General features: G+C 45.0%; 2 protein-coding genes across 2 annotated transcripts in view; one reads left to right on the top strand and one right to left on the bottom strand.

Annotated features, from left to right (window-relative positions):
* The window catches only part of NOXO1 (NADPH oxidase organizer 1), a 35,427-nt gene extending 19,274 nt beyond the window's left edge, over positions 1–16,153 (top strand). Inside the window, exons 9-16 of the mRNA XM_030211997.1 lie at positions 4,887–5,008; positions 5,751–5,831; positions 5,926–6,001; positions 10,651–10,825; positions 11,211–11,407; positions 12,647–12,760; positions 13,567–13,684; positions 14,012–16,153. Coding sequence (XP_030067857.1) covers positions 4,887–5,008; positions 5,751–5,831; positions 5,926–6,001; positions 10,651–10,825; positions 11,211–11,407; positions 12,647–12,760; positions 13,567–13,684; positions 14,012–14,708 — 1,580 coding nt within the window. The 3' untranslated portion in view covers positions 14,709–16,153. The remainder of the gene's footprint in view (positions 1–4,886; positions 5,009–5,750; positions 5,832–5,925; positions 6,002–10,650; positions 10,826–11,210; positions 11,408–12,646; positions 12,761–13,566; positions 13,685–14,011) is intronic.
* Positions 16,154–16,303: 150 nt separating this feature from the next.
* Positions 16,304–23,021, bottom strand: part of TBL3 (transducin beta like 3) — a 33,491-nt gene continuing 26,773 nt past the window's right edge. The window contains exons 18-22 of the mRNA XM_030211573.1: positions 22,185–22,243; positions 20,939–21,042; positions 18,227–18,298; positions 17,874–18,032; positions 16,304–17,016 (exon numbers count right to left, since the gene is read on the bottom strand). Coding sequence (XP_030067433.1) covers positions 16,859–17,016; positions 17,874–18,032; positions 18,227–18,298; positions 20,939–21,042; positions 22,185–22,243 — 552 coding nt within the window. The 3' untranslated portion in view covers positions 16,304–16,858. The remainder of the gene's footprint in view (positions 17,017–17,873; positions 18,033–18,226; positions 18,299–20,938; positions 21,043–22,184; positions 22,244–23,021) is intronic.

Genomic DNA, 23,021 nt, shown 5'->3' on the forward strand with positions numbered 1-23,021 from the left:
TAAACCTTCCAATTTCAGACACCTTAAAAATTCTTGGACTTACCATTGATCAACACCTAACACTTGAGAATTACGCGAAAAACACAGCCAAGAAGATGTTCCACTCAATGTGGAAATTAAAAAGAGTAAGACCTTTCTTCCCAAGGACCGTCTTCCGTAACCTGGTACAATCAATGGTACTCAGTCATCTAGACTATTGCAACGCACTCTATGCTGGCTGCAAAGAACAAATAATCAAGAAACTTCAGACAGCCCAGAACACCGCAGCTAGACTCCTATTCGGTAAATCAAAATATGAAAGTGCTAAACCCCTACGAGAAAAGCTACACTGGCTCCCACTTAAAGAACACATCACGTTCAAAATATGTACACTAGTTCACAAAATCATTCACAGAGATGCCCTAGCCTACATGTCAGACCTGATAGACTTACCACCCAGGAACGCCAAAAAAATCATCCCGCACATTCCTTAATCTTCACTTCCCCAATTGCAAAGTTCTAAAATACATACTAACGCATGCGTCAACCTTTTCCTACTTGAGCGCACAATTCTGGAACGCCCTGCCGCGCAACTTAAGGACAATCTATGAACTGACTAGATTCCGCAAACTACTGAAGACCCTACTACTACTACTACTATTTAACATTTCTAAAGCGCTACCAGGGTTGCGCAGCGCTGTAAATTAACAAAGGACAGTCCCTGCTCAAAGGAGCTTACAATCTAAAGGACAAAAAGACCCATCTCTTTAACAAAGCATACCACAAAGATCAACAAATGTGATCTCCTCCACATACATCCAGAATTGTCTTTAATATTTGATTGTTATACTACTCTCATGCTTTATCATTATCATGTAACCCAAGATTCTATGCAATACTAAATGTCTATTCTTTTATATATTTCCACTATTCGTGATGTAATGTAAGCCACATTGAGCCTGCAAAGAGGTGGGAAAATGTGGGATACAAATGCAATAAATAAAATAAATAAGCTTTAAAATGCATAGTTGCAGTGTGACACAATGGCATAATTTCCCTTCCTGTGTTGGCAAAGACATGGTAGAGTGTGTCTCAGTACGCTAAGCAGGTAAAGCCAGTTCCTCCACATCTACCTTCCTTGCCAGGTGCCACTCTTCAGGCTGCCCGAACCAGCTGTTCCATATCTTCTTGCAACCCTACAGGGTTAAAAAATGTAAAAAGCTTAAAATACCTGGTGGGTGCTCTGGGGCTGCAGAGAGCAGGCGACAGCGGAGGGTCGCTGAGAGCTGTTGAGGTAGTTGGTGCTGGCAGCCTGGAGAGAAGTGCAAGACCAGAGGCAGCATCGAGGGCTGTGCGGGGGGGGGGGGGGGGGGGGGGGGGGTTCCAGGGTATTTACTGTTTCTATTCAGATAGGCTTATATTCAAGTATATACGGTAGTTTTAAAACTTCAGATCAACTCAAGTATACCACTAATATCCCCTTTCCAGGGTTCAGTGCGGTTTACATTCTAGGTGAGACAAAAGCAGAGGTGTGAGGTATGAGAGACCATTGGTGTAATGCATGAGACTAAAAACATTAAGGAACGGATAATGGATGATACTAGGAGGCAGAAGTCACGATGGACTGTTATGAAGCAGTAACATAGTAACATAGTAGATGACGGCAGAAAAAGACCTGCACGGTCCATCCAGTCTGCCCAACAAGACAAACACATGTGTAAACCTTACCTTGATTTGTACCTGCCTTGTTCAGGGCACAGACCGTACAAGTCTGCGCAGCAGTACTTCCCGCCTCCCAACCACCAGTCCCACCTCCCATCACCGGCTTTGGCACAGACCGTATCAGTCTGCCCTACACTATCCTCGCCTCCCAACCACCAACCCCTCTTCCCCCCACCTGCTCCGCCACCCAATTTCGGCTAGGCTTCTTGAGGATCCATTCCTTCTGCACAGGATTCCTTTATGCATATCCCACGCATGTTTGAATTCCGTTACCGTTTTCATCTCCACCACCTCCCGCGGGAGGGCATTCCAAGCATCCACCACCCTCTCCGTGAAAAAATACTTGCTGACATTTTTCTTGAGTCTGCCCCCCTTCAATCTCATTTCATGTCCTCTCGCTCTACCGCCTTCACACCTCCGGAAAAGATTTTTTTGCGGATTAATACCTTTCAAGTATTTGAACGTCTGTATCATATCACCCCTGTTCCTCCTTTCCTCCAGGGTATACATGTTCAGGTCAGCAAGTCTCTGCTCATACGTCTTGGAACGCAAATCCCATACCATCCTCGTAGCTTTTCTTTGCACCGCTTCCATTTTTTTAACATCCTTCGCAAGGTACGGCCTCCAAAACTGAACACAATACTCCAGGTGGGGCCTGACCAATGACTTGTACAGGGGCATCAACACTTCCTTTCTTCTGCTGATCACACCTCTCTCTATACAGCCTAGTAACCTTCTAGCTACGGCCACCGCCTCTATAGGAAAATTTTTTTTTTCACTTAAAGAATAGTTAAGCTCTACAACTAATTGCTGGAGGATGTCATAACACTGGTTAGCATATCTGGGTTAAAAAAAAAAAGGTTTGGTCAAGTTCCTGGAGGAAAAGTCCATAGTCTGCTATTGAGATAGATATGGAGAAGCCACTGCTTGCCCTGGGATTGGTAGCATGGAGTGTTGCTGTTATTTGAGATTCTATATGGAATGTTTCTCCTAATTGGGTTTCTGCCAGGTACTTGTGACCTGGATTGGCCACTGTTGGAAGCTGGACCATTGGTTCCTCTGCACTGGGGAGGAATACCTAGTAGCCTATATTTTAATATGCTGTGCACTCACTGACACTAAGTTGGTCTCTAAGGCAGCTGAGGATTAAGTGGGTTGCCCAAGATCACTAAGACAGAGCTGCAGTGGGATTTGAACCCTATCTTCTATGATTCATAGCCTGCTGCTCTAACCATTCGTTTGCTCCTCTGTGCACTGGAAGAGATGGATTTGGTTCTTGGTGACTGCTGACAGCGCCCACAACTCCTGCAGAAAGAGGGCAGAGTATGTTAATTATTGCTCAATGAGGCCATCTAATGGTTACATATATGGAATCATGTTGGGACCCTAATTGAGGACGGTCACTAGGATGATTGGCTGAACTGGGTCGCATACGGTTAGAAAAAAATAAAAAAAGTCCTCAGTAGTGAACAGCCCTAGAAGCCCAGTTCTGGGTTGGAATCCTCAATAGCAGAAGGAAGCTGCTAAACCCCAGAAAATCCCCATTGAATAAATTAAAGAATAACAAAGAGAGGTGTGTGAGTATTTCCTGATGGCTCATTTCCGTCTTTGCTTCAGAAACTTGCACACGGTTATGACAAAATGTCCGTTATGTTTACGTGCATTTCAGTGCAATACCTAAAGCAACAGAGCCTGGATTTCCCCTGTAGAAGACGACGCAAGGAAGGTAGAAACAACAGGCCAAACCAATACCAAATAACAGCCAATGGCTGAGCAGCTTTAAGCGTGCTCTGTGACGTCACAATGCCAGATGCTATTCTGTAGCAAATAAACTAAACATTCTCTGCCCTGTACAATCTACATATTTCCCTGTTTGTTAATTATATAAAGATAAATAAAATGTTTGAATTGAAAAAAAAAACAAGCTCTGCGTGTTGATTGTACTGAGGTTTTCGGAAAGTTCTAGTCTCTGAGCGCTTTACTCTGCTCCAGTTTTCAGTCAGGATTTCCAAATATGCGACGAGATAATGCACGTTCTTTGGGGAACTATCTTGAAAACCAGTTGATCCTACAGGAAATGTGGCAGACATGGAGAAAGGAGCACACATTTTTGCCAGCCAAGAATAAAAAGGGGCTGACCAAGAACATGCAATACTAAATGTTTATTACTAACATTCTTCCACTACTCATGATGTATTGTAAGCCACTTTGAGCCTGCAAAGAGGTGTAGTAGGTGGGATACAAATGCAACAAAAGGGGCAGTGGGACATAAGGCTAAAAATGTCATGAAAAACAATAATAATAATAATAATGTAGTAGAAAGAGGAAAATATTGGGAGTCTGACACACCTGCAGTACAAGAGTTTTAAAGGGTCGCCCCAGTCAGAAAGTTGCAAGAAGCAGTGACTTAAGCCTTGGGAGGGGTCTGGAGGGGGCCACAGCCCCGGGAGCCAGCCAGAGAGGGGGGGGCACCAGAGTTGCTGGAAGGTAAATATACAAAACAACCCACAAAGTCTCTCTGACGCAGGGGGGGGATTGATTTTAAGACCAATGTTATCTGAATGTGAAACGCTAGAAAACTGTTTGCAGAGAGGGATAAGGAGGACTTTTGTTGGTCACTGAGACTGAGCCATTGGGAGCCTGCGCTGCCCAACTCTGCTTTATTCCCCCCCCCCCCATTGGAGCCAACTCTGTGGGTGCTTGAGCACCCCCAATATTGAGAAAATTCCTTGTATGTGTCCAGGGAGGGGTTATTTCCACTGGGCTTAGCACCCACAATAATTCTGAAAAATTGGCTCCTTGCCCAGTGGAAATAACCCCTCCCTGGACACATACAAGGAATTTTCTCAATATTGGGGGTGCTCAAGCACCCACAGAGTCGGCTCCTATCCCCCCCCCCCCCCCCCCCCCACGAGGTATTTGCCTTCCTTCTGCTCTGACTAGCATGAGAAATGCAATAACAGACATTCCCTTTGGTCCTTTGCTACAGAAGGGCTGCTGGGACCAGAACAGAACGTGAGGTTTTGAAAGGGGAGAATTTAATGACGGGGAATCAGGTGGCAGCTCCTGTCTCTTCCTGCTGCCTGGAAAATCAGGAAACGCAGCAAACTCCGCCCTGAGGGCCTTTCCCTGCTTCTCCCACGCCCCACCCCTCCTCCTGCTCTTCCTGGATAAATATCCTGCAGCCGGGCCAGTGTGGAAATTCGGCAGAGCTTTCGGTGTTGACGGAGCCATGAACGGTAGCAGCAGCAGCAGGTACCCGGTGGAGGCGAAGGGAATCGGGGTGATCCAGCACCACAGACAGAAGGTAAGATCCGGAACCCGCCCCGGATCGCCTGCACTGTGCATCGTTCTCTTCCATGGAATTTCACTCCAAGCTGCAAGATTCCCATTCCATTTGGCTTCTCCCTGGATGGCATTGGCTGGCGGCACCTTTTAATGCTCTCCTGTTTCCTTGCATGATGGATCTCCTAAGCCACCTTCCTGTGATGGATTTCAAAGAACTTTTCCATTTTGATTGCTTTCACAGTAGTTACTTTTGTTCGGTTTCAGAAATGCAGTTTAACTTAAAAAAAAAAACAACCAAAAACCTCTGTACAAGCTGATGTAAATTCGTTATTAAGAATATGTGAGATTTTGCAGTATCCATTTTAGTAATAATTAGAGAATTAGTTTGTAAAGACTCAAATCTCTGCTGGTTCTGTAGGACTCTGGTGTTCTGAACTTGAGAATTATCCTGAGATTTGCACTTATTGTTTGAGACCAGGGTGGCTTTTGTTCATTACATGACACAGCGTTTGGGGTTGGAAAGGAGTTTACATGAAAAGATGGCACTGGAGGAGCAGAGTCTTTGAGTTACATTTAACTACCATTTTATTTCATTTTAACACATTACTTACGAAAGGTCCCATTTTATGCAGTGGGACCTGTTCATTAATGATGCAAGTTAAGGGCAGTGGCACATTTAAGCAAATCTAATCTATTATCCTTTGATATGCATGTTTCGCTGTTACTGGACCAGGGTCTTACAGTGTCTCTGTATTTTACAGATGTATATGCTGTCTGTGCTGTGGTCAGATCACAACAACATTCTCATCTACAGGACCTTTGAAGAGTTTAAGAAATTCGAGGTAAGTAGAGGATGGGGTGAGGCAGGTCTCAGCTCTTTGTATGTTCCTGGGAGAATTATGCCTCCACTGATCTTTTCTCTGCTTCTTGTCCCAGCGAGAACTAAGGAGGAAATTCCCGCTGGAAGCCGGGTTCCTGAAGAAGTCAGAACGCATTATCCCAAAGCTGAAAGGTGAGGACTGAATAGCATTTCCACTCCTGTCTAGTCAGAGATCCTTACTGATGAACTTGTATGAAACTTAACACAGCTGAGCAAAGCAGGTTCTGGACCAGATGTCCTAGAAGTGGCTCTGGCAGGGACTGAGGTGGAACAGTAGCAAATCATAAGTACATAAGTAGTGCCATACTGGGAAAGACCAAAGGTCCATCTAGCCCAGCATCCTGTCACCGACAGTGGCCAATCCAGGTCAAGGGCACCTGGCACGCTCCCCAAACGTAAAAACATTCCAGACAAGTTATACCTAAAAATGCGGAATTTTTCCAAGTCCATTTAATAGCGGTCTATGGACTTGTCCTTTAGGAATCTATCTAACCCCTTTTTAAACTCCGTCAAGCTAACCGCCCGTACCACGTTCTCCGGCAACGAATTCCAGAGTCTAATTACACGTTGGGTGAAGAAAAATTTTCTCCGATTCGTTTTAAATTTACCACACTGTAGCTTCAACTCATGCCCTCTAGTCCTAGTATTTTTGGAGAGCGTGAACAGTCGCTTCACATCCACCCGATCCATTCCACTCATTATTTTATACACTTCTATCATATCTCCCCTCAGCCGTCTCTTCTCCAAGCTGAAAAGCCCTAGCCTTCTCAGCCTCTCTTCATAGGAAAGTCGTCCCATCCCCACTATCATTTTGGTCGCCCTTCGCTGTACCTTTTCCAATTCTACTATATCTTTTTTGAGATACGGAGACCAGTACTGAACACAATCATGTCCATCTTGTTCTCTGGTCACCCAAAGAAACCAGTCAGAATCATTAGGCATATAGTCTTCCATCGGCAAAACTATGTTGTCTTGGATCTTGCAACATATTTGATTGTAGAAACTTCAGCAGTGTCTTCATGACTTCTCACCACCAAGATAAGACATATGAGCCAGCAGTTTCCCTCCTAGAAAATGAAGGCAGATAAAGACCATATGGGCAATCCCCCCTACCCACCCATGCCATCTATTATCCCTTCCTCTCCCTTACAGATCCTATACACTTGTCCCAAGCTTTCTTGAATTCAGATACAGTTTTCATCTTCATTTCCACCTGGAGGCTATTGCACGAATTGACCATTCTTTCTGGGAAGAAGTATTTCCTCAAGTTACTTCTGAGTCTATCCCCTTTCACCTTCATCATATGCCCCCTCCCCTCATTCCAGAGCTTCCTTTCAATGGAAGGAGACTCACTTCCTGTGCATTTATGGCACAGGGATATTTAAACGTGTCTATCATATCCCCCTTCTCCTTCCTTCTTCCAAAAGACAGAGATTGAGATGTTTTAAGTCTGTCCCCATATGCTTTACAACAAAGCCCACTTCTCATTTTAGTAGCCGCTCTCTGGATTGACTCTATCTTATTTATATCTTTTGAAGGTGTGGTTTCCAGAGTTACATATTGTACCATAAAGTGGGTCACACTAGAAACATAGAGAGGCACTGTCAGCTCCCATTTCCTTAGTCGTTCCTCTCCCTATCTACCCAAGCATCCTTCTAGCTTTCAGGGACTTTTCTACCTGTTTGTCACCTTAAGATTATCAAATACGATGACACCCACGTCCTGCTTGTCTTCACCTCCTAAACTGTACCGCTCCCGCTGATTTTTAATGCCCAAACGCATAAATATTTTTTAGCATTAAATCTTAGCTGCCAAATTCTAGATTGTTCTTCAAGCTTAGCTGTATCCCATCTCCTACTGGCCACACCATCAGGAGGTCTACCTCAGACCAGAGGTTGGTATTATCTGCAACGAGGCAAATCTTACTAGACAGCCATCCTGCATTTAGATTACAAAAATATTAAAACGAACTGGACCAAGAACCGAACCTTGCGGCACAGCACTGGTACCATCCTTTTCCTCAGAATGAGCTCCAGTTACCACTATCCTCTGTCTGTCGCCTTCCACTCAACCAGTTCGTAACCCAGTCAGTCACTTTAGGGCCCAAACCGAGGGCATTCAAGTTTATTTATTAGTCGTCTATGTGGAACCATGTCAAAGGCTTTGCTAAAATCTAAATACTCCACATGTGGTTCTCTCCCTCGATCCAACTCTCTGGTCACCGAGTCAAAGAAATTAATCAGACTTGACTGACAAGACTGGCCTCTAGTCCTGTAAATCCATTGAATTCCAAAAACTTTACTACTAAGCATTTCCATTAATTTACTTACCACAATGTCAAGATTTAGCAGCCTGTAGTTTCCAACCTCTTCCTTAATTCCGCTATTGTGGAGAGGGACCACATATCTGCTCTTCTCTAGTCCTCCGGGACCACTCCTGACTCTAGAGCAGCTTTGAAAGTTCCTCCAGTACTCTCAGATATATCCCATCCTGCCCCATGGCTTTGTCCCCCTTTAGTTTAAGAATATAAATAATGGGGATAGTATCTATAAACCAGAGCTAATCAAAGAATACCAAAGCTTAAATGTATCTCTGGGTCAAATTACAAATACTTTTATAAATTACAAAACATGCATACTTATTAATAAAACAAGTGGAAAACACATATCAACTAATGTCCCATGCATATGAAAGGGAAATGGGACTTGATATACCGCCTTTCTGAGGTTTTTCCAACTACATTCAAAGCGGTTTACATATATTCAGGTACTTATTTTGTACCAGGGGCAATGGAGGGTTAAGTGACTTGCCCAGAGTCACAAGGAGCTGCAGTGGGAATTGAACCCAGTTCCCCAGGATCAAAGTCCGCTGCACTAACCACTAGGCTACTCCTCCACTCATTCCACCAATAAGAGCCAACCTCATCAGTGATGTCACAATGGCTTGATTGCCCGATACTTGGCTCACTTCTGATATTGTGATGTCATAAGGGAAAGGGGGAAAGGGAAATGGGACTTGATATACCGCCTTTCTGAGGTTTTTGCAACTACATTCAAAGCGGTTTACATATATTCAGGTACTTATTTTGTACCAGGGGCAATGGAGGGTTAAGTGACTTGCCCACAGTCACAAGGAGCTGCAGTGGGAATTGAACCCAGTTCCCCAGAATCAGAGTCCGCTGCACTAACCACTAGGCTACTCCTCCACTCTTTCATATTATTAGTCCATCTGATTAACACAAACCATGAGTTTTGCGAACTTGGAGCCACTTATCTGAGTTATTACTGATTCTGATATCACCAACTGTCTTTATGTAGTAATCCTCAAACAATCGATCCTTGAGTCGTTTTGATTATCCTCATATATTGGATCACTTACCAAGTTCAACTACGGTTTCACAGAATGATATAGGATGAGCTTTTATCACAGCATTGTGCCGTATACTGAAAGCACACAGAAGTTGGTGAGCTTCCCCCACCCATTGATATATGAATAAAAACTGCCGGGTGTTAACCCTTCCAGTAAATTTCCATCTCCGCTCCATTCAATTGACCATTCTTGCAAATGCCCATCCTTGATACAGACCTGTATTTTGCTGCATGCTTCCTCACAAGGACCAAATGTATTTCCGGGAGGGCTGAAAAATTCCAAGTAACACCCTGGCAGTTTTTATTTATACGTCGACAGGTGGGAAGCTCATCAACCCCTGCGGGCTTTTGAGTATAAGACACAATGTTGTGATACAAGTTCATCATATATGTTTCTGTGAACCTTACTTGAACTTGGTAAGACTGATCCAATGCACGAGAATAATCAAGAATGACTCAAGGATCAATTGTTTGAGGATTGTTATGTGAAGACAGTTGGTGATATCAGAATCAGCAATAACTAAGTGGCTCCAAGTTCACAAAACTCATGGTTTGCGTTAATGAGATGGACTAGCAATATGAACAATATTCTGATATGCATGGGGCACTAGTTGATATGTATTTCCCACTTACTATTTTATAATATGTACGCATGTAAATGTGTTTTGTAATTTGACCCAGAGATATATTTAAGCCATCTTTAGTTCAGCCGGCTCCCCATAAACACAGTCCTCCGAAAACCGTTTGGGGCATACCACACCTCCATTTCAATTTGCTTTCACCCTTCTTGATGCACGAATGATGGTAATGACACCTTGCAACAAAAGTGTACAGCTGCGACTATCATATTACATTTAAGCTGTAAACCAGGGCACTGTGAAAACAGTACAGAAAGCCCCTTCCCCAATGAGGTTACAGTGCGAGGGCACTGGGGAAATACCAGCTGTAACTGAATGCCATGAACGCCCAACAAAAAGCACCTGTAATACCAACTGGCAGTAGGAATATTATATCACACAGTTTATAAGGGGCACTGTCAGGGTAAGCTAAATTCTTTCCTGGGGTAGAAAGCATCCTGTCCCGTCACTGCCAGGACAATCATAGGAACAAAATAACAGCCCCCTTCTCTTTTCATTTAAATGCCACTTTTTTCAATCAATACAAAAGGAACCGCATGCTTGTAGATACACAGTAGGATTGGACAGGGCCCCTAGTGCTCCAGACTATCGCCCTGCTCATCATTGCCTCGGACTTGCTCAGAGGCCTTGCAAGCTTCTGTCTGACACCCGTTTAATAGATTTTCTGTGCTAAACAGATCCTGAAGTAGAATTATTGAGGCATGGCCAGGAGAGCATCAGAGTCTAGGTAGTAATGTTCAAATAAGCCACTGACTGTTGCTTGTATTTCTTGAAGATGCTCCTTTCATATTTGGAAGAAACAAAAACCGACACCTGGAGCGACTGCATCTACTAGCAACGTTCGCACATGAGCTGTTCTGCACCGACCCCAAGATCTCACAGGCTCCGAACGTGACAGAGTTCTTCACGCCCCAGACACGGGATCTTAATCCTTCTTTTCCAGAAGACAGGTTTGTATTTGTAACAAGAAATTAAAACTCCACACCTTCTGCTGCTGAGCTCCCGAACTTTCCACATCTTGGGCTCAGAGCAGGAAGAAATGGATGAAGCCTCTAAAGAACAGCTAAACCTCAGGCTACAGACACTTTCCCAGACAGAGGGCACACTCCTGAGGACAAACACAGATACAGGGATTTCCTGGGGGCAAAGAAACCTCCGATACGTGACACTTTGGGACAGAACATTTTCCTGCATTTGTAAAAATTAAATGGATAATTCCTGTTTGTGAACAGTAACAGTTTGGTTCTGTTTTATTCAAAAGCCCAACTTGTAAAAGCTGCTTCCGGTGTAATTGTGAATCTCAGAGTAACACAAATACATGTATTTTTTTCCCAGTATTGTGATAATGCCGTCAGAGGCTGGGGACAGGACAAAGGGAGCTGTCGGCACAGATCCTTTCACCCCCGTGACAGAGCCTGTGGTGTCCCAGAGGTATCTGTGCATTGAAGCCTATGAGACAAAAGACACCAAGAACCGGCCCTTCAGCGTCAGTCAGGACGAGATGCTGGAGGTTCTGCTCAAGGACACCACAGGTATTAACGTTAATGCCCAGATTGTCACTGCATTTCCAAGCTCGCATTTTTTTTAAATTGTATTTTTGGTCTCTGTTGTCCTGTCCTTGTGGGGCCAGTAAGTAGCAGCTTGGTGTAGTTCGATGCGATTTTACTTCAGATGATTGTAAAAGGGGTAAAAGAGAGAGAGAGAGAGAGTCTGTTTAAAGGAGACAGAACAAATGCATGAATAAAAGAGAAATAGGAGAGTGACACAGAGCAATTGATTCATGGGAGAGAGCCACCCTGTGTATCTGTGGCTGGCCTGCTACCTAAGGGCTGTCATTTTTCTACATCTCGAGGCAATTGTGGAAATAGGAGCCTCCATTCAGGTGCCCGATGAACATGGTGAGCCTTCTGGCACTTGGATGTCCAGATTCGGTTCTAGAAAACTAGTGTAACCCGGCATTGGCTCCCCCTAATATTCAGGCGTCTGCAGTTACTGCAGCTAGAGACCTAGTGTGACTGCGGGCATCGAAATGCAGCTTAATTATATGCACAGCTGGGCGCTCTGCTTACGTCCCATCTATGTGCCCCCACCTGCAGCTGGAAGGGTGAAAGGGGTGGCCACACAGGGCCTCACGGCCCTCTCCGAACCATCCTTAACGGAAAGCTCACTGGTGGTCTAGTGGCCTTTTCAGAGCGGAAGTCTCATGAGGCGGCTGCTTGAAGTCGTCTCGGCAGCCAATCTGAAGAAAGCACAGCGGCAGCAAAGAGTGGGGTTCTTTCTTGCCCTGAAGAAGCCACTAGACCACCAGGGAGGATTAAGGTAGCTTCAGGAAGGGCACACTGAGGCTCAGTAGAGTGAGGAGGGGAGGGCACAGCCCCTTGAGGCTTGGGAGGAAGGGCAGAGTCCTCTGAGGCTCAGGCTCGGACCCCCCCCCCCCAATATACATAAATTTAAAAAGAAAATTGTCAGAAGGGGGTGGGATTAGCTGGGGGTTGGGCGCCACTGAACTATGAACTAGCCCTGTGCACGCCGTAGTGCCTGCGTGAACCCTGTCAGTGCATAGGGTGCCGGCACATGTAAGCTTTAAATTTTTACACATGCAAAGGGACCATAACGGAGTGCCATCTAGAGCAGCCCTTTTTGTGCTCGACTGGGCTTTAACATCCATTGTTGGGGGGGGGGGGGGGCCCCTTCTGGCACAGGCCGACAGTCTCTAGGGGGCACTGCTGATGTTGTCAAGAGTTCAACACCTGTTATGTTCCTTCTTTCAGGCTGGTGGTTGGTGGAGAATGAGGACAAGCAGTTAGCCTGGTTCCCGGCTCCCTATCTGAAGAAATACGTCGCAGCCAATGAGAGTGGAAGCGCCAGGGCCTGCGCTAGGGACGGTAAGTCTTACCTGTGGCCGGGGGGGGGGGGGGGGGGTGGCATGGAATCAATGTACTCCCTCCCTCCCATTCCTTATGCTCAGTAAATCTACGTTTTAACATTTCTCCTCAATGCAGGAAAGCATGTTATCAAAATGATATTTTGGCATAATATAAGCCACATTGAGTCTGCAAATAGGTGGGAAAATGTGGGATACAAATGCAGCAAATAATAATAATAATATTGTAAAGGCCAACGCTGTCCAGACACACTCAGATTGCAACAGCAGTGACCACAACAACAGAAAGCAGGCACCAGAGTTTTAAGTTGGCCTTTAGGGTTGGATTTTGTTTCCTTCCTTTCCGACTGATGCTCAAAGATAATTTGCAACATTATTTGAATTCAGCTACCACAAAATCCTCTTTTGCACAGGGTCTGATAAGGTAGAAGTTGAGAACAGAAGTGGGAGATGCACAACTTTGAGGATTCTTGGTCCACAGTTATTAATTAAGCTGCCCAATGATTTGAGATTGGAACCCAGGCTTCTAGGATTTAGGAAGAAATGGAAAATGTCTTTGTTTCCTTCATCTTAATAGTTACACTGATTGTACATTTTAGGATTTTAATTGAATTGTTTCTCCCTCTGATACTGTATCGGGAAAACGGTGTAGAAAAATCAGTAAATAGAAACCACTTCTAGCCCATTGTTTAAACCACTAGGTCACCCCCTTGTCCCTTGATCTGGATTCTGCTCCCTGCACAGAGAGATATTAATTTGGGTAGAGTGTGAAAGCTGTTGTTTGATGGATTTCTCTCTTTTCTGCAGGGGACTTTTACTTCTCTGCAAAAGGTTATGAAGCTCAGAGCTCCGATGAGGTGTCTGTCGCCAGCGGAGTGATCGTTGAAGTACTTGAGAAATCAGAGAATGGATGGTGGATGGTCTGGTGAGTTCCAACAATGTACGACACTGAGTGACACTCAGGACCAGGGCCTGTCTGCGTTAAGATGGGTTATGACACCAGAACATCCAAATCTTTAGAGTAGCTGATAACATTCCCAAGCTCTGTCTAAGGCACAATTATCCAAATGCCACACAAACTATTTGGCACTCTTGAATTCTTTATGCAGCTGGGAAACAGGACTTCCGTCTGCATTAAACACCTCCACAACCGATGCACATTTAGGTTTCTCAGTGTTTTTTTTATTTTCATATAGGCTCAGATTGGTTTGAAAGTTTCCTTAATCTTGTGTTTTATTTTCTTTTGACCCAGGTACAATGGAAAAGCCGGTTATGTCCCCTCTATGTACCTCCAACCGTACAAAAACCCTTACCAGAAATTCCAGATTGTGTTAAATAAGGAGGCATATGGATCAAGCTCCAGCCTGCACAAAATCGGCAGCTCAGACATGGACGCACTGGCCCAGCGGAGGCAATCTGAAGGCGACCCATTATATACCAGCAAAGCAAACCTAGGAAAGAAATTATTGGGCAGAACTCGATCGAGATCCCTCACTGGGTTACCAACCGTGGTGGAAAATGAGGACAGGTCACCGCAGCCTGTGGAGCTGGGTACTTTACCAGTGAATGCTGTGGGTAGAAGCAATCAGAACATGAAGATGGCAAGACAGTCTCCCCTGGCAAGGAATGAGCCCAAAGTGGAAAGGATGGAATTGAATTTGACTTCTGTAAGGCCTGGTTTTGAAATCCAGAAAGAGCTAAATCATTCCCCTGCCCTGGAAAAACAGAGAAAAGATTCTGGTTTTGAAGAAAATTCTTCAATGAGTGGTTCCGATGCATCCCTTAGCTCCTCAGATTTGGATTCTAACCCTCACACGCCCAAGGTACCTCCAAGGCCAAAAGCAAAGGAAATACTTGAACACTGCAGCACTGTAACAAAGAGAGCTGTGCAGAGGACAAGGGCACAGCCCGACCTGTTCATCTCAGCCAGGGCCCAGCCCCTTGTATGAGCCCCTCACACACACTTTTGAGTTACTGTCCCACCATTTTCAGGAGCAAAGCAAAATGGGTCACAAAAACCAGTAGCACTGTTGACTGAAGGACAGAATGAAGAGTTAAGCTCAAATCAACGTTTAAGGTTTCAGTCTGAAAGAAAGAGTACGCAACGGTGACTTGCGACTCCTCAGGGACCCTTTAAAACAGGGAGTGAAGAGAAGCTGATGCCGTGATCTCGCTCTCTTTTATTAAAGTGGATGACTGAATGTCACACACATCTGACTCTCTCCCATCACAAGGTTACGTTTCTCATCTTGCAGTCCTAGCTGAGAGAGAGAGAGAGAGTCCTTCCAGGTAGACCACTGCCACCATTAGGAAGAACTAGACCTGCCTATTTTTTTTTTTTTTTTTGTTACATTTGTACCCCGCGCTTTCCCACTCATGGCAGGCTCAATGCGAAGAGAGAAGGCCTAAACCCTGATATAATGTCAAGGCAATACATTTGAGGATCTGCTTTCCTTGTTCACCTGAAGGGCTGTTAACGGAGCTGTCTCTTTCTCCCTAGCTCCCATCCTGGTACAGATGCATGTACTGTAAACTGGCTGTCTGACCACTGTGTTCCTTCCCTGACGGTGCTGTGATCACTGTCTCTGGGGCCTCCCAGGGAAAGGAGAGCTGAACTGGGAATCAAAGCCAGATCCCCCCTACCTCACTGAGGAGGAAGAGGGTCAGACCCCACCAAAAGCATCTGATTTGATGGACCCACCGATGGATCTTGAAGGACTCTGGACAAGAGGCTCTTAGCTTTAATGCCACAGGACGAACCAGTTTCCAAAAATGAACAGAAACGTGTTAGGAAGGAGAACAGCGAATCTGCCGGCAGGATTGCTACCGTCTCTGCCCATCATCCATGGACTCTCCCAGATGGTTCAGCTTTCACCCCTCTCCCCCCTCCCATTAAGGATCACTTTGCTCTCATCCCCTGCCTTCTGTATTTCAGTATAACAGGCCATTAGGTGGGGACCATGTGCATTTAACCTAGAATGTTCTGATGTGTTAATATGTATTCTCATTTGCCTGTAACACGTATGCATTATTTGCACATTTGACCTACTTGCTGTCGCTAAATATGGGTGGTTTCTGTTACCTTGTGATCTTATGGAGGGGCCAAGTCTGACTCTGTATTGGTTATTTGCCAGAATGGGTTAAACTGGTCACTTGTATAAAATGTTGATGTGCAGATGCCACCGGTCCAGCCATTTTGACTGAGACCCATGTCCTCTATTTATGCTTATTAATATATTAATTTATGATGCATATATATTTCTGTGTTAGGAATCATGATGCTACTTCCTGTTTTGACTGCAGTTTGTTGGCTGAGTTAAGGATCATGTGTTCAGCACTGGGTGCGTCTGGTAGCGCTATACAAATGTTAATAATAATAATCACCCCACCCCAGAATATTTATGGTAGCAATGAATATTTTCACTGTATCGAACTTAAACTTCTGTGTAATCTCCCCCCACCCCCTTCCCAATGTTTCTTAACTTTCGTTTCCACCACTTTACATCTCCTGAAAGCTGGGGTAGATATTTTTTTTATTAAAAGAAATAAAATTCGTATGTTTGTAGTAACAAGAAGACTCATTCTGCTTTCTTCCAAGGTAAACATGAACCGTCAGACTTCTTTCATGGGCTAAAGGCAGCCTCCTGCCCTCTTGCTTTGAGTCCTGGGCCTCCTGAAACACTGCTGTCACTAGGACACCTGCTCCCTTTTCATTTCTATCTCCACTTTCCACCTCTCCTGTAATACAGTGCACAGAAACCTGCGCCCCACCCCAGGATGGATACTGGCACACCTTCTGGGGGAAGCGCTGGGCGTTGTGGAATCTGAGCAGGTCTTTAAGGGAATTTGATTACACAGGTGCTGTTCGGTGTCCTGTGTTCTTATGGTACATAACTCGGCTGTGTGCCACGGCCGCTGGTCCTCGTCCTGCCTCTCCTCCTTCCCCGATTTGTATCCTGGGGGCCCCAGATTACCAGAGGAGCTTTATCAATTCAGGAAGGCAGGGTCAAGGCTCAGGATTCCTCTTTCAGTGAGTTTCTGTTAGGATTCTGCTGGTGTTTGGTTGGCTCCTGGCAGTCCCTCACAGCAACTCTTTCAGTTAAGTTTCCTTTGCTAGCTGTAGGGATGCTGTGACTGGCTCCGGATGCTTCTGCCCATCCCAGGGAGACGAGGTGTCGCTCAATTTCATGTTCTGCCACATGAAGTCCAGAAACATGGAGGCCTGCAACAGCCGCCCCATCCTCTGCAAGTGCCGCTCTGCAAGGAAAGGAGAAAGCATTCTGTTAGCAAGGTGAAAAACTACCAGCCAATGCCAGGCAGCAGGAAGTGGGACAACACTCAGACCCCAAATTCTCTCAAGAAAAAACTGTATGAAAAGCAAAGCTGTAGGAGGGTTGACAGCTAAAAGCCCTGCTGAGGGAATGGTTACTTCTGAACGTGAGGACTGGGAGGAACCCCCCCCCCCCCCCCCAGTGACTCCTCTCAAGTTGGATGCAGGTTATAGTCCCATATTGCTCCTGTCTCTCCCTCCCCTCCACTTCCACTTGGAGTCCAACACTGCTCCCTCTCTTTCTCCCTCCCCTCCTGCATCTCGCCAACTCACCCCACCCCCCTTCCCATAGCTTCATAGATTTCAAACAGAACAGACTATTCTGACTTTAAACTAAAAATCAGATTTCAGTATATGAGAATTATATATTTATTCCTCACTCACAAGCCTTCAATTCAATTTTATTCAGCACTCACTCTCTCTTCATCAAAGCAAAATGTTCTAGAAAACAAATCACTCACCTTTATTCTCAGCACCCACACACAAAAAAGCAACCAGAATTTCACTAACCAACTCCTTCCACACCAACTGTCTCCTTTCTTGCAAGCAGACCCTCTTTCTCAATGTACATGCTCAGCACAAACGTTCAACCAGCCAGATCATTTACAGATTTTAAAACAACCATTATTACTTATATTTATCACTGCTCCTCCAAACAGGGGAAGATGAATGTGTATCTCCAATTCATAGCTATTCTCAGCCTGTGAAGTTTGGTGCGGGTGGGGGCACTGGATTCCAGTGTTGCCACTGTGGCGTGCAGGACCTCTAAGAAGCTCCGACTCACCGGTATAAGGGATGAGCACTTCCACCGCTGTCTTGATCCCATTGTACTGCAGAAGCGTCTCGGGGGTCTCGTGCTTCAGAAGGATCCCGATGATGGTCTGAGCCTCATGGCAGTTCCGAGAGTTCGTATTCCACGTGATGGAATATTTCAGCAAGGACTCTGAGGAATTAAAGACATGGACGACAGGCTCAGAGTGAATCAGAAAACATGCTGTCGTTACTGCTTCTCTCGCATACTCCGCTCACTGAATCACATCAGGAGGTTCTCCGAGTCTGGTTGTGTCAGACACAGAACACGTTAAAGCTGGGCTACAACTAACAGGCCTCAGGGAGTCTCCCGAATCCCAGACCAACCTTTCTGATCCTGGCGCAGTTTCAACAAGGTTTCTTCTAACTTCTCTACCCCATGAGTTTCTTGCAGGATGGCTAAAGAGGAAAAGAAACGAACAGGTGAACACAGAGCAAGAAAAGGCAGGTCTTAATTTCCTGAGAAGTAAGAGGAGTGTGATAGCCGTGTTAGTCCACTCTTAAGGTTATCAATAGAAATCAAACAAAATAAAACATGAAAAAGAAAATAAGATGATACCTTTTTTATTGGACATAACTTAATACATTTCTTGATTAGCTTTCGAAGGTTGCCCTTCTTCGTCAGATCGGAAATAAGCAAATGTGTTAGCTGACAGTGTATATAAGTGAAAACATTCAAGCAGTACTATGACAGTCTGACAGGGTGGGAGGATGGGGGTGGGTAGGAGGTATGCATGGGGACATCAAAGCATATCATTGATATTCTAACAGGATGGGTGTGGATAGGTGAGGGGTGGGGTGATCAACAGAGACATACAGCTTTATGGTTTATAATGGGCTAGGAACCCCAGATCCTTGTTAAGTCCTTTCTGTTGGGTGTTAAAATATTCAATCATTCTGACCTCAAAGGTCTTACGTTCTTGTATGGTTTTAAAGACACCTTAAAAGCCTGACTGCATCCTTCAAACAGAAAGGCTACAACCCCAAAATAATCTCCAAGAATATAGCCTCCTCCCTCAAAACACCCAGGGAGAATCTGCTACAGTACAAGGAGAAAAAAGCCACAGACAGAATCCCCCTTGTAGTGACATACAATCCAGAGCTGGAAAAACTGAGGAAAATCATAAGAGATCTACAACCTATACTCCAGGAGGATGAATTACTGAAAGAGATATTCCCATCCCCACCAGTACTGGCCTTCCGACAACCACCCAACTTAAAACACAAGCTAATCAGAAGTAAACTTCCATCACAGACTGAAAAGGAACAGAAGGGCACATGTCCCTGTAATTTATCCAGTTGCAAACTATGCCAAAATATTTCACAGGACCCCACAGTAATCCACAAAGGAAACATATTCAACATAAAGGGATCTTTCACTTGCTCATCTTCCAATGTGGTATATATCATTCAGTGTAAAAAATGTAACGAAGGATGCTATATTGGAGAAACAGGCCAGATGCTTAAGACAAGATTCAATTTACATAGACATCACATGAACAATACAGCCAGTAGGGCCCCCACCCCGGTGGGACAGCACTTCACAGAACCAGGACACTGTATCAGTGATTTCACAGTGAGAATACTGAAAGGTAACTTTAAAACCATACAAGAACGTAAGACCTTTGAAGTCAGAATGATTGAATATTTTAATACCCAACAGAAAGGACTTAACAAGGACCTGGGGTTCCTAGCCCATTATAAACCATAAAGCTGTATGTCTCTGTTGATCACCCTCCCCTCACCTATCCACACCCATCCTGTTAGAATATCAATGATATGCTTTGATGTCCCCATGCATACCTCCGACCCACCCCCATCCTCCCACCCTGTCAGACTGTCATAGTAATGCTTGAATGTTTTCACTTATATACAGTGTCAGCTAGCACATTTGCTTATTTCCGATCTGAGGAACAAGGGCAACCTTCGAAAGCTAATCAAGAAATGTATTAAGTTATGTCCAATAAAAAAGGTATCATCTTATTTTCTTTTCCATGTTTTATTTTGTTTGATTTCTATTGATAACCTGAGAAGTAAGAGAATGAGGCTGAAGAACAGTGATTCTCTCATCATGGCTACTGCACTTCCCGAGGACAAGAGCCTGGGGGAGGTTTTACGGGGATGGAGACCCTCAGGGGGACTAGAGTTCCTCTAAAGGAACAGCCCCAGGTCTGCAGCAGACCTTAAGAGGCAGTGTGCCCGTAATAGCCCCCCTGCCACAATTCCAGCAGAAACCTATTAACTAAATTACTCTAATCACCTTGGCTGTTATAAAGCTTGCCAAGCTATTACACAGGTCTCTCAAATTAGTCCTGTACTGCTTAATCTAACTCCAAGAGTCAGCAGACCTGTAACAAGAGACTCTGCCCCAAGGTCACAATCAGTCTGGCAAAGCCTCGGGTCTTGGGCTGGACATCTGAGCTCTCAAAGCAGCAAAGTAAATGAAGGTCAAGTGACCCGAGACAATACCTGGCCTTCAGAACAGGAGGGAACCTGTCACACTTGAGCGCTTCCCTTGAAGCAGAGACCTGCAGTGACCTGAACTTTCAGCCAAAGAAAATGTAGGTTTTGTTTTCTGAAAGAATGTATGACTGCCCCCACCAACCTGCCATGCTGATAGATTTACTGACCCAGAAATCAACAGGCTTTTGATGGTTTTTGATTTTGGCCTGGAATGATTTTATTTACCAGGTATTGTCAACACGTTTGCTTTAGTTATTATGTTGATATTACTGTGAATGTTATTTTGAGAACCACCCAGAATAGTAGATAGTGTATTATTTAAAAAATGCATAACCTGCACTTTCAAAAGTTACTGCAGAAAGATAATGACGTGCAAAGCTCAGCCTGTGTTCTCCAAATCTACATCAGCACTAGGCTGACATGAGGATGCAATCTACTGCTTTGAAAGCAGCCATAAGAGATCTGAACATCCCGCTAAGGACAGCAAACTGTCTCTGTACACACTGCTCTGTCTGCTCGTGGCTTGTTCTTGCACTCGTATGTTCTGGTTTCTGCTCTTGCACTGCACGGCCTTACCCTTTATCACCATCAATGTTGTGTGTGGCTGGTCCAGGCTCAGAGCCAGGCCCAAAGCCCGGACATACTTCTTCTCGTGCAGCAGGTTGGACAGTTCTTGTTTCCTGTAGAAGAAAAACATAACTGAGCAGAGCAACGACACTACTCTCTGGGAACTGTGATGGGGACTTGTGACCTGGACTGGCCACTGGTGGACACACTGGATTCTAGGCTTGATGAACCTTTTGTCTGTGACCTCCATGATTCTCATCTGAAGCTTCTCTTACCAATCACGTATCTACTCCAGGACTAGCATCGCACTCCTGAGTGCCAGGACCCTGCAAACATGGCTCCACTATCATTAGAAGGCGTACAATTGTTTGACACCCACCTCAATTTACAAATCACAATGTGACTGTATTGTTTGGTGATGTTTTTCTTATTATTATGTACTAGCTGTTAAGCCCGTTAAAACGGGCGAGATTTCCAGCTACCCTCCTCGCCACCGCTCCCTCCCCCCTCCGTGCCGGGCCCCCTGCACTGACCTGACAACGCCTCTCACCTCCGTGTGAAAGCGCTGCAGGCAGCAGCAGATCGCTCTGCTGCTGCCTGCAGCACTTCCACACGGAGGTGAGAGGCGCTGTCAGGTCAATGCAGGGGGCCCGATACGGAGGTGGGCGGGAGCGGCGGCGGGGATGGGGGGAGGTTGGTACGCACCATGTTCGTTTCCAGGCTCCAGCGGCAGCGTCCGACTCCGTTTCCCTCTCTGTTCCGCCCTCTGACGTCATCACGTCTTGACGCGAGGGCGGGACAGAGAGGGAAGTCTCTACTGCGCATTTGCAGGTGAGTCGGTCACTTGCCATTTATATGTTTGATATTTCATTGTTAGCTGTCTAGATTTGGAAATAGTGTGGGATATAAAAATGTCTAAATAAATAAATCTCTCCTCCCCTTTAAGTAATCCGTTGAATAACAGATGGCTGATGACAGCCAAATGCAATACCAGAAGAGGCTCTCTAAATAGAGATTAAGGTACCCTAAAAATGGACCAGCAGATCTAAAAACTACAGGAGTAACTGGGCAGACTTGACTGGCCAATTACTTTTCATGTACAGCCATTTACTCAAATTCCCAATCTGGGGCTCTGTCCACCGAGGTTCACTCACGTTTCTCTTTAAACAGCTAACATCACAACGTAGTGAGTCCGCTGCATAAAAGCTGCCCACTTAAATTTATCATCTGCCTCTCCTCCTATCTAGCTACTCACTTCTCGATCAGCTCCTCCTGCTTCGCCTGCGCTTCTGCCAGTTCAGTTTCTGTGACATCCTGAAACAGAAGAACAGCTTTATGTATCAAGAATATCTGATGTCCCAGGTGAACTTTCAGCTGTGTCCTCCCCTCATGTCCAGCATCCCCACTTCCCTACACCCCACCCCTGTGTCTAGCATCCCTCATCTCTTCCCTACACCCTCATATAACCAGCATCTCCCCTTCCCTTTACCCCCTCTCTTGGTCAGCATCTCCCTTCCCTTTCCTACACCTCTCTTCCTTGGCAAGCATCTCCCTTCACCCCCCCCCCCTTTTTTTCCTCCATAAGGGAGAGAAGAGGAAGCTTCTCTGGGAAACGTGAGCATTATCTCTCTGAGAGATACAGAGGTGCATTTTCAAAGCACTTAGACTTACAAAGTTAAACAGTAACCTAAGTGCTTTGAAAATGAGTCCCTTGATGATTTAAAGCACAGGATAGAAGAGAATTTGTAGGTTTCTTGATACAATCTTTTAATTTCATTAAAGAAAAGCAAACAATCATTAATTTATATAAATAGCCAAAACATGTCACCACAGGGTATTTTCATCAGCAAGTGATTCACCCCAAACAACAATCTGTCATTCAGTGAAAATCAAACCCAAATATAAAAGAATAAAATATACAAATAAGACCCTTTATATTAGTTTAATTATCCCTATTCTTAGCAACTTTAAATAACTAAACAACTCACCAATACTTAGATGCAGATAACAGTCCGGCATCGAGATGAGTGTTATCCAGTCTTTTGCATTGAATGCTACATGATTATCTCACAGCTGGTGAGAGGTCATGTGT

The sequence above is a fragment of the Microcaecilia unicolor genome, chromosome 8 (assembly GCF_901765095.1).
Source record: "Microcaecilia unicolor chromosome 8, aMicUni1.1, whole genome shotgun sequence".
NCBI lineage: Eukaryota > Metazoa > Chordata > Amphibia > Gymnophiona > Siphonopidae > Microcaecilia > Microcaecilia unicolor.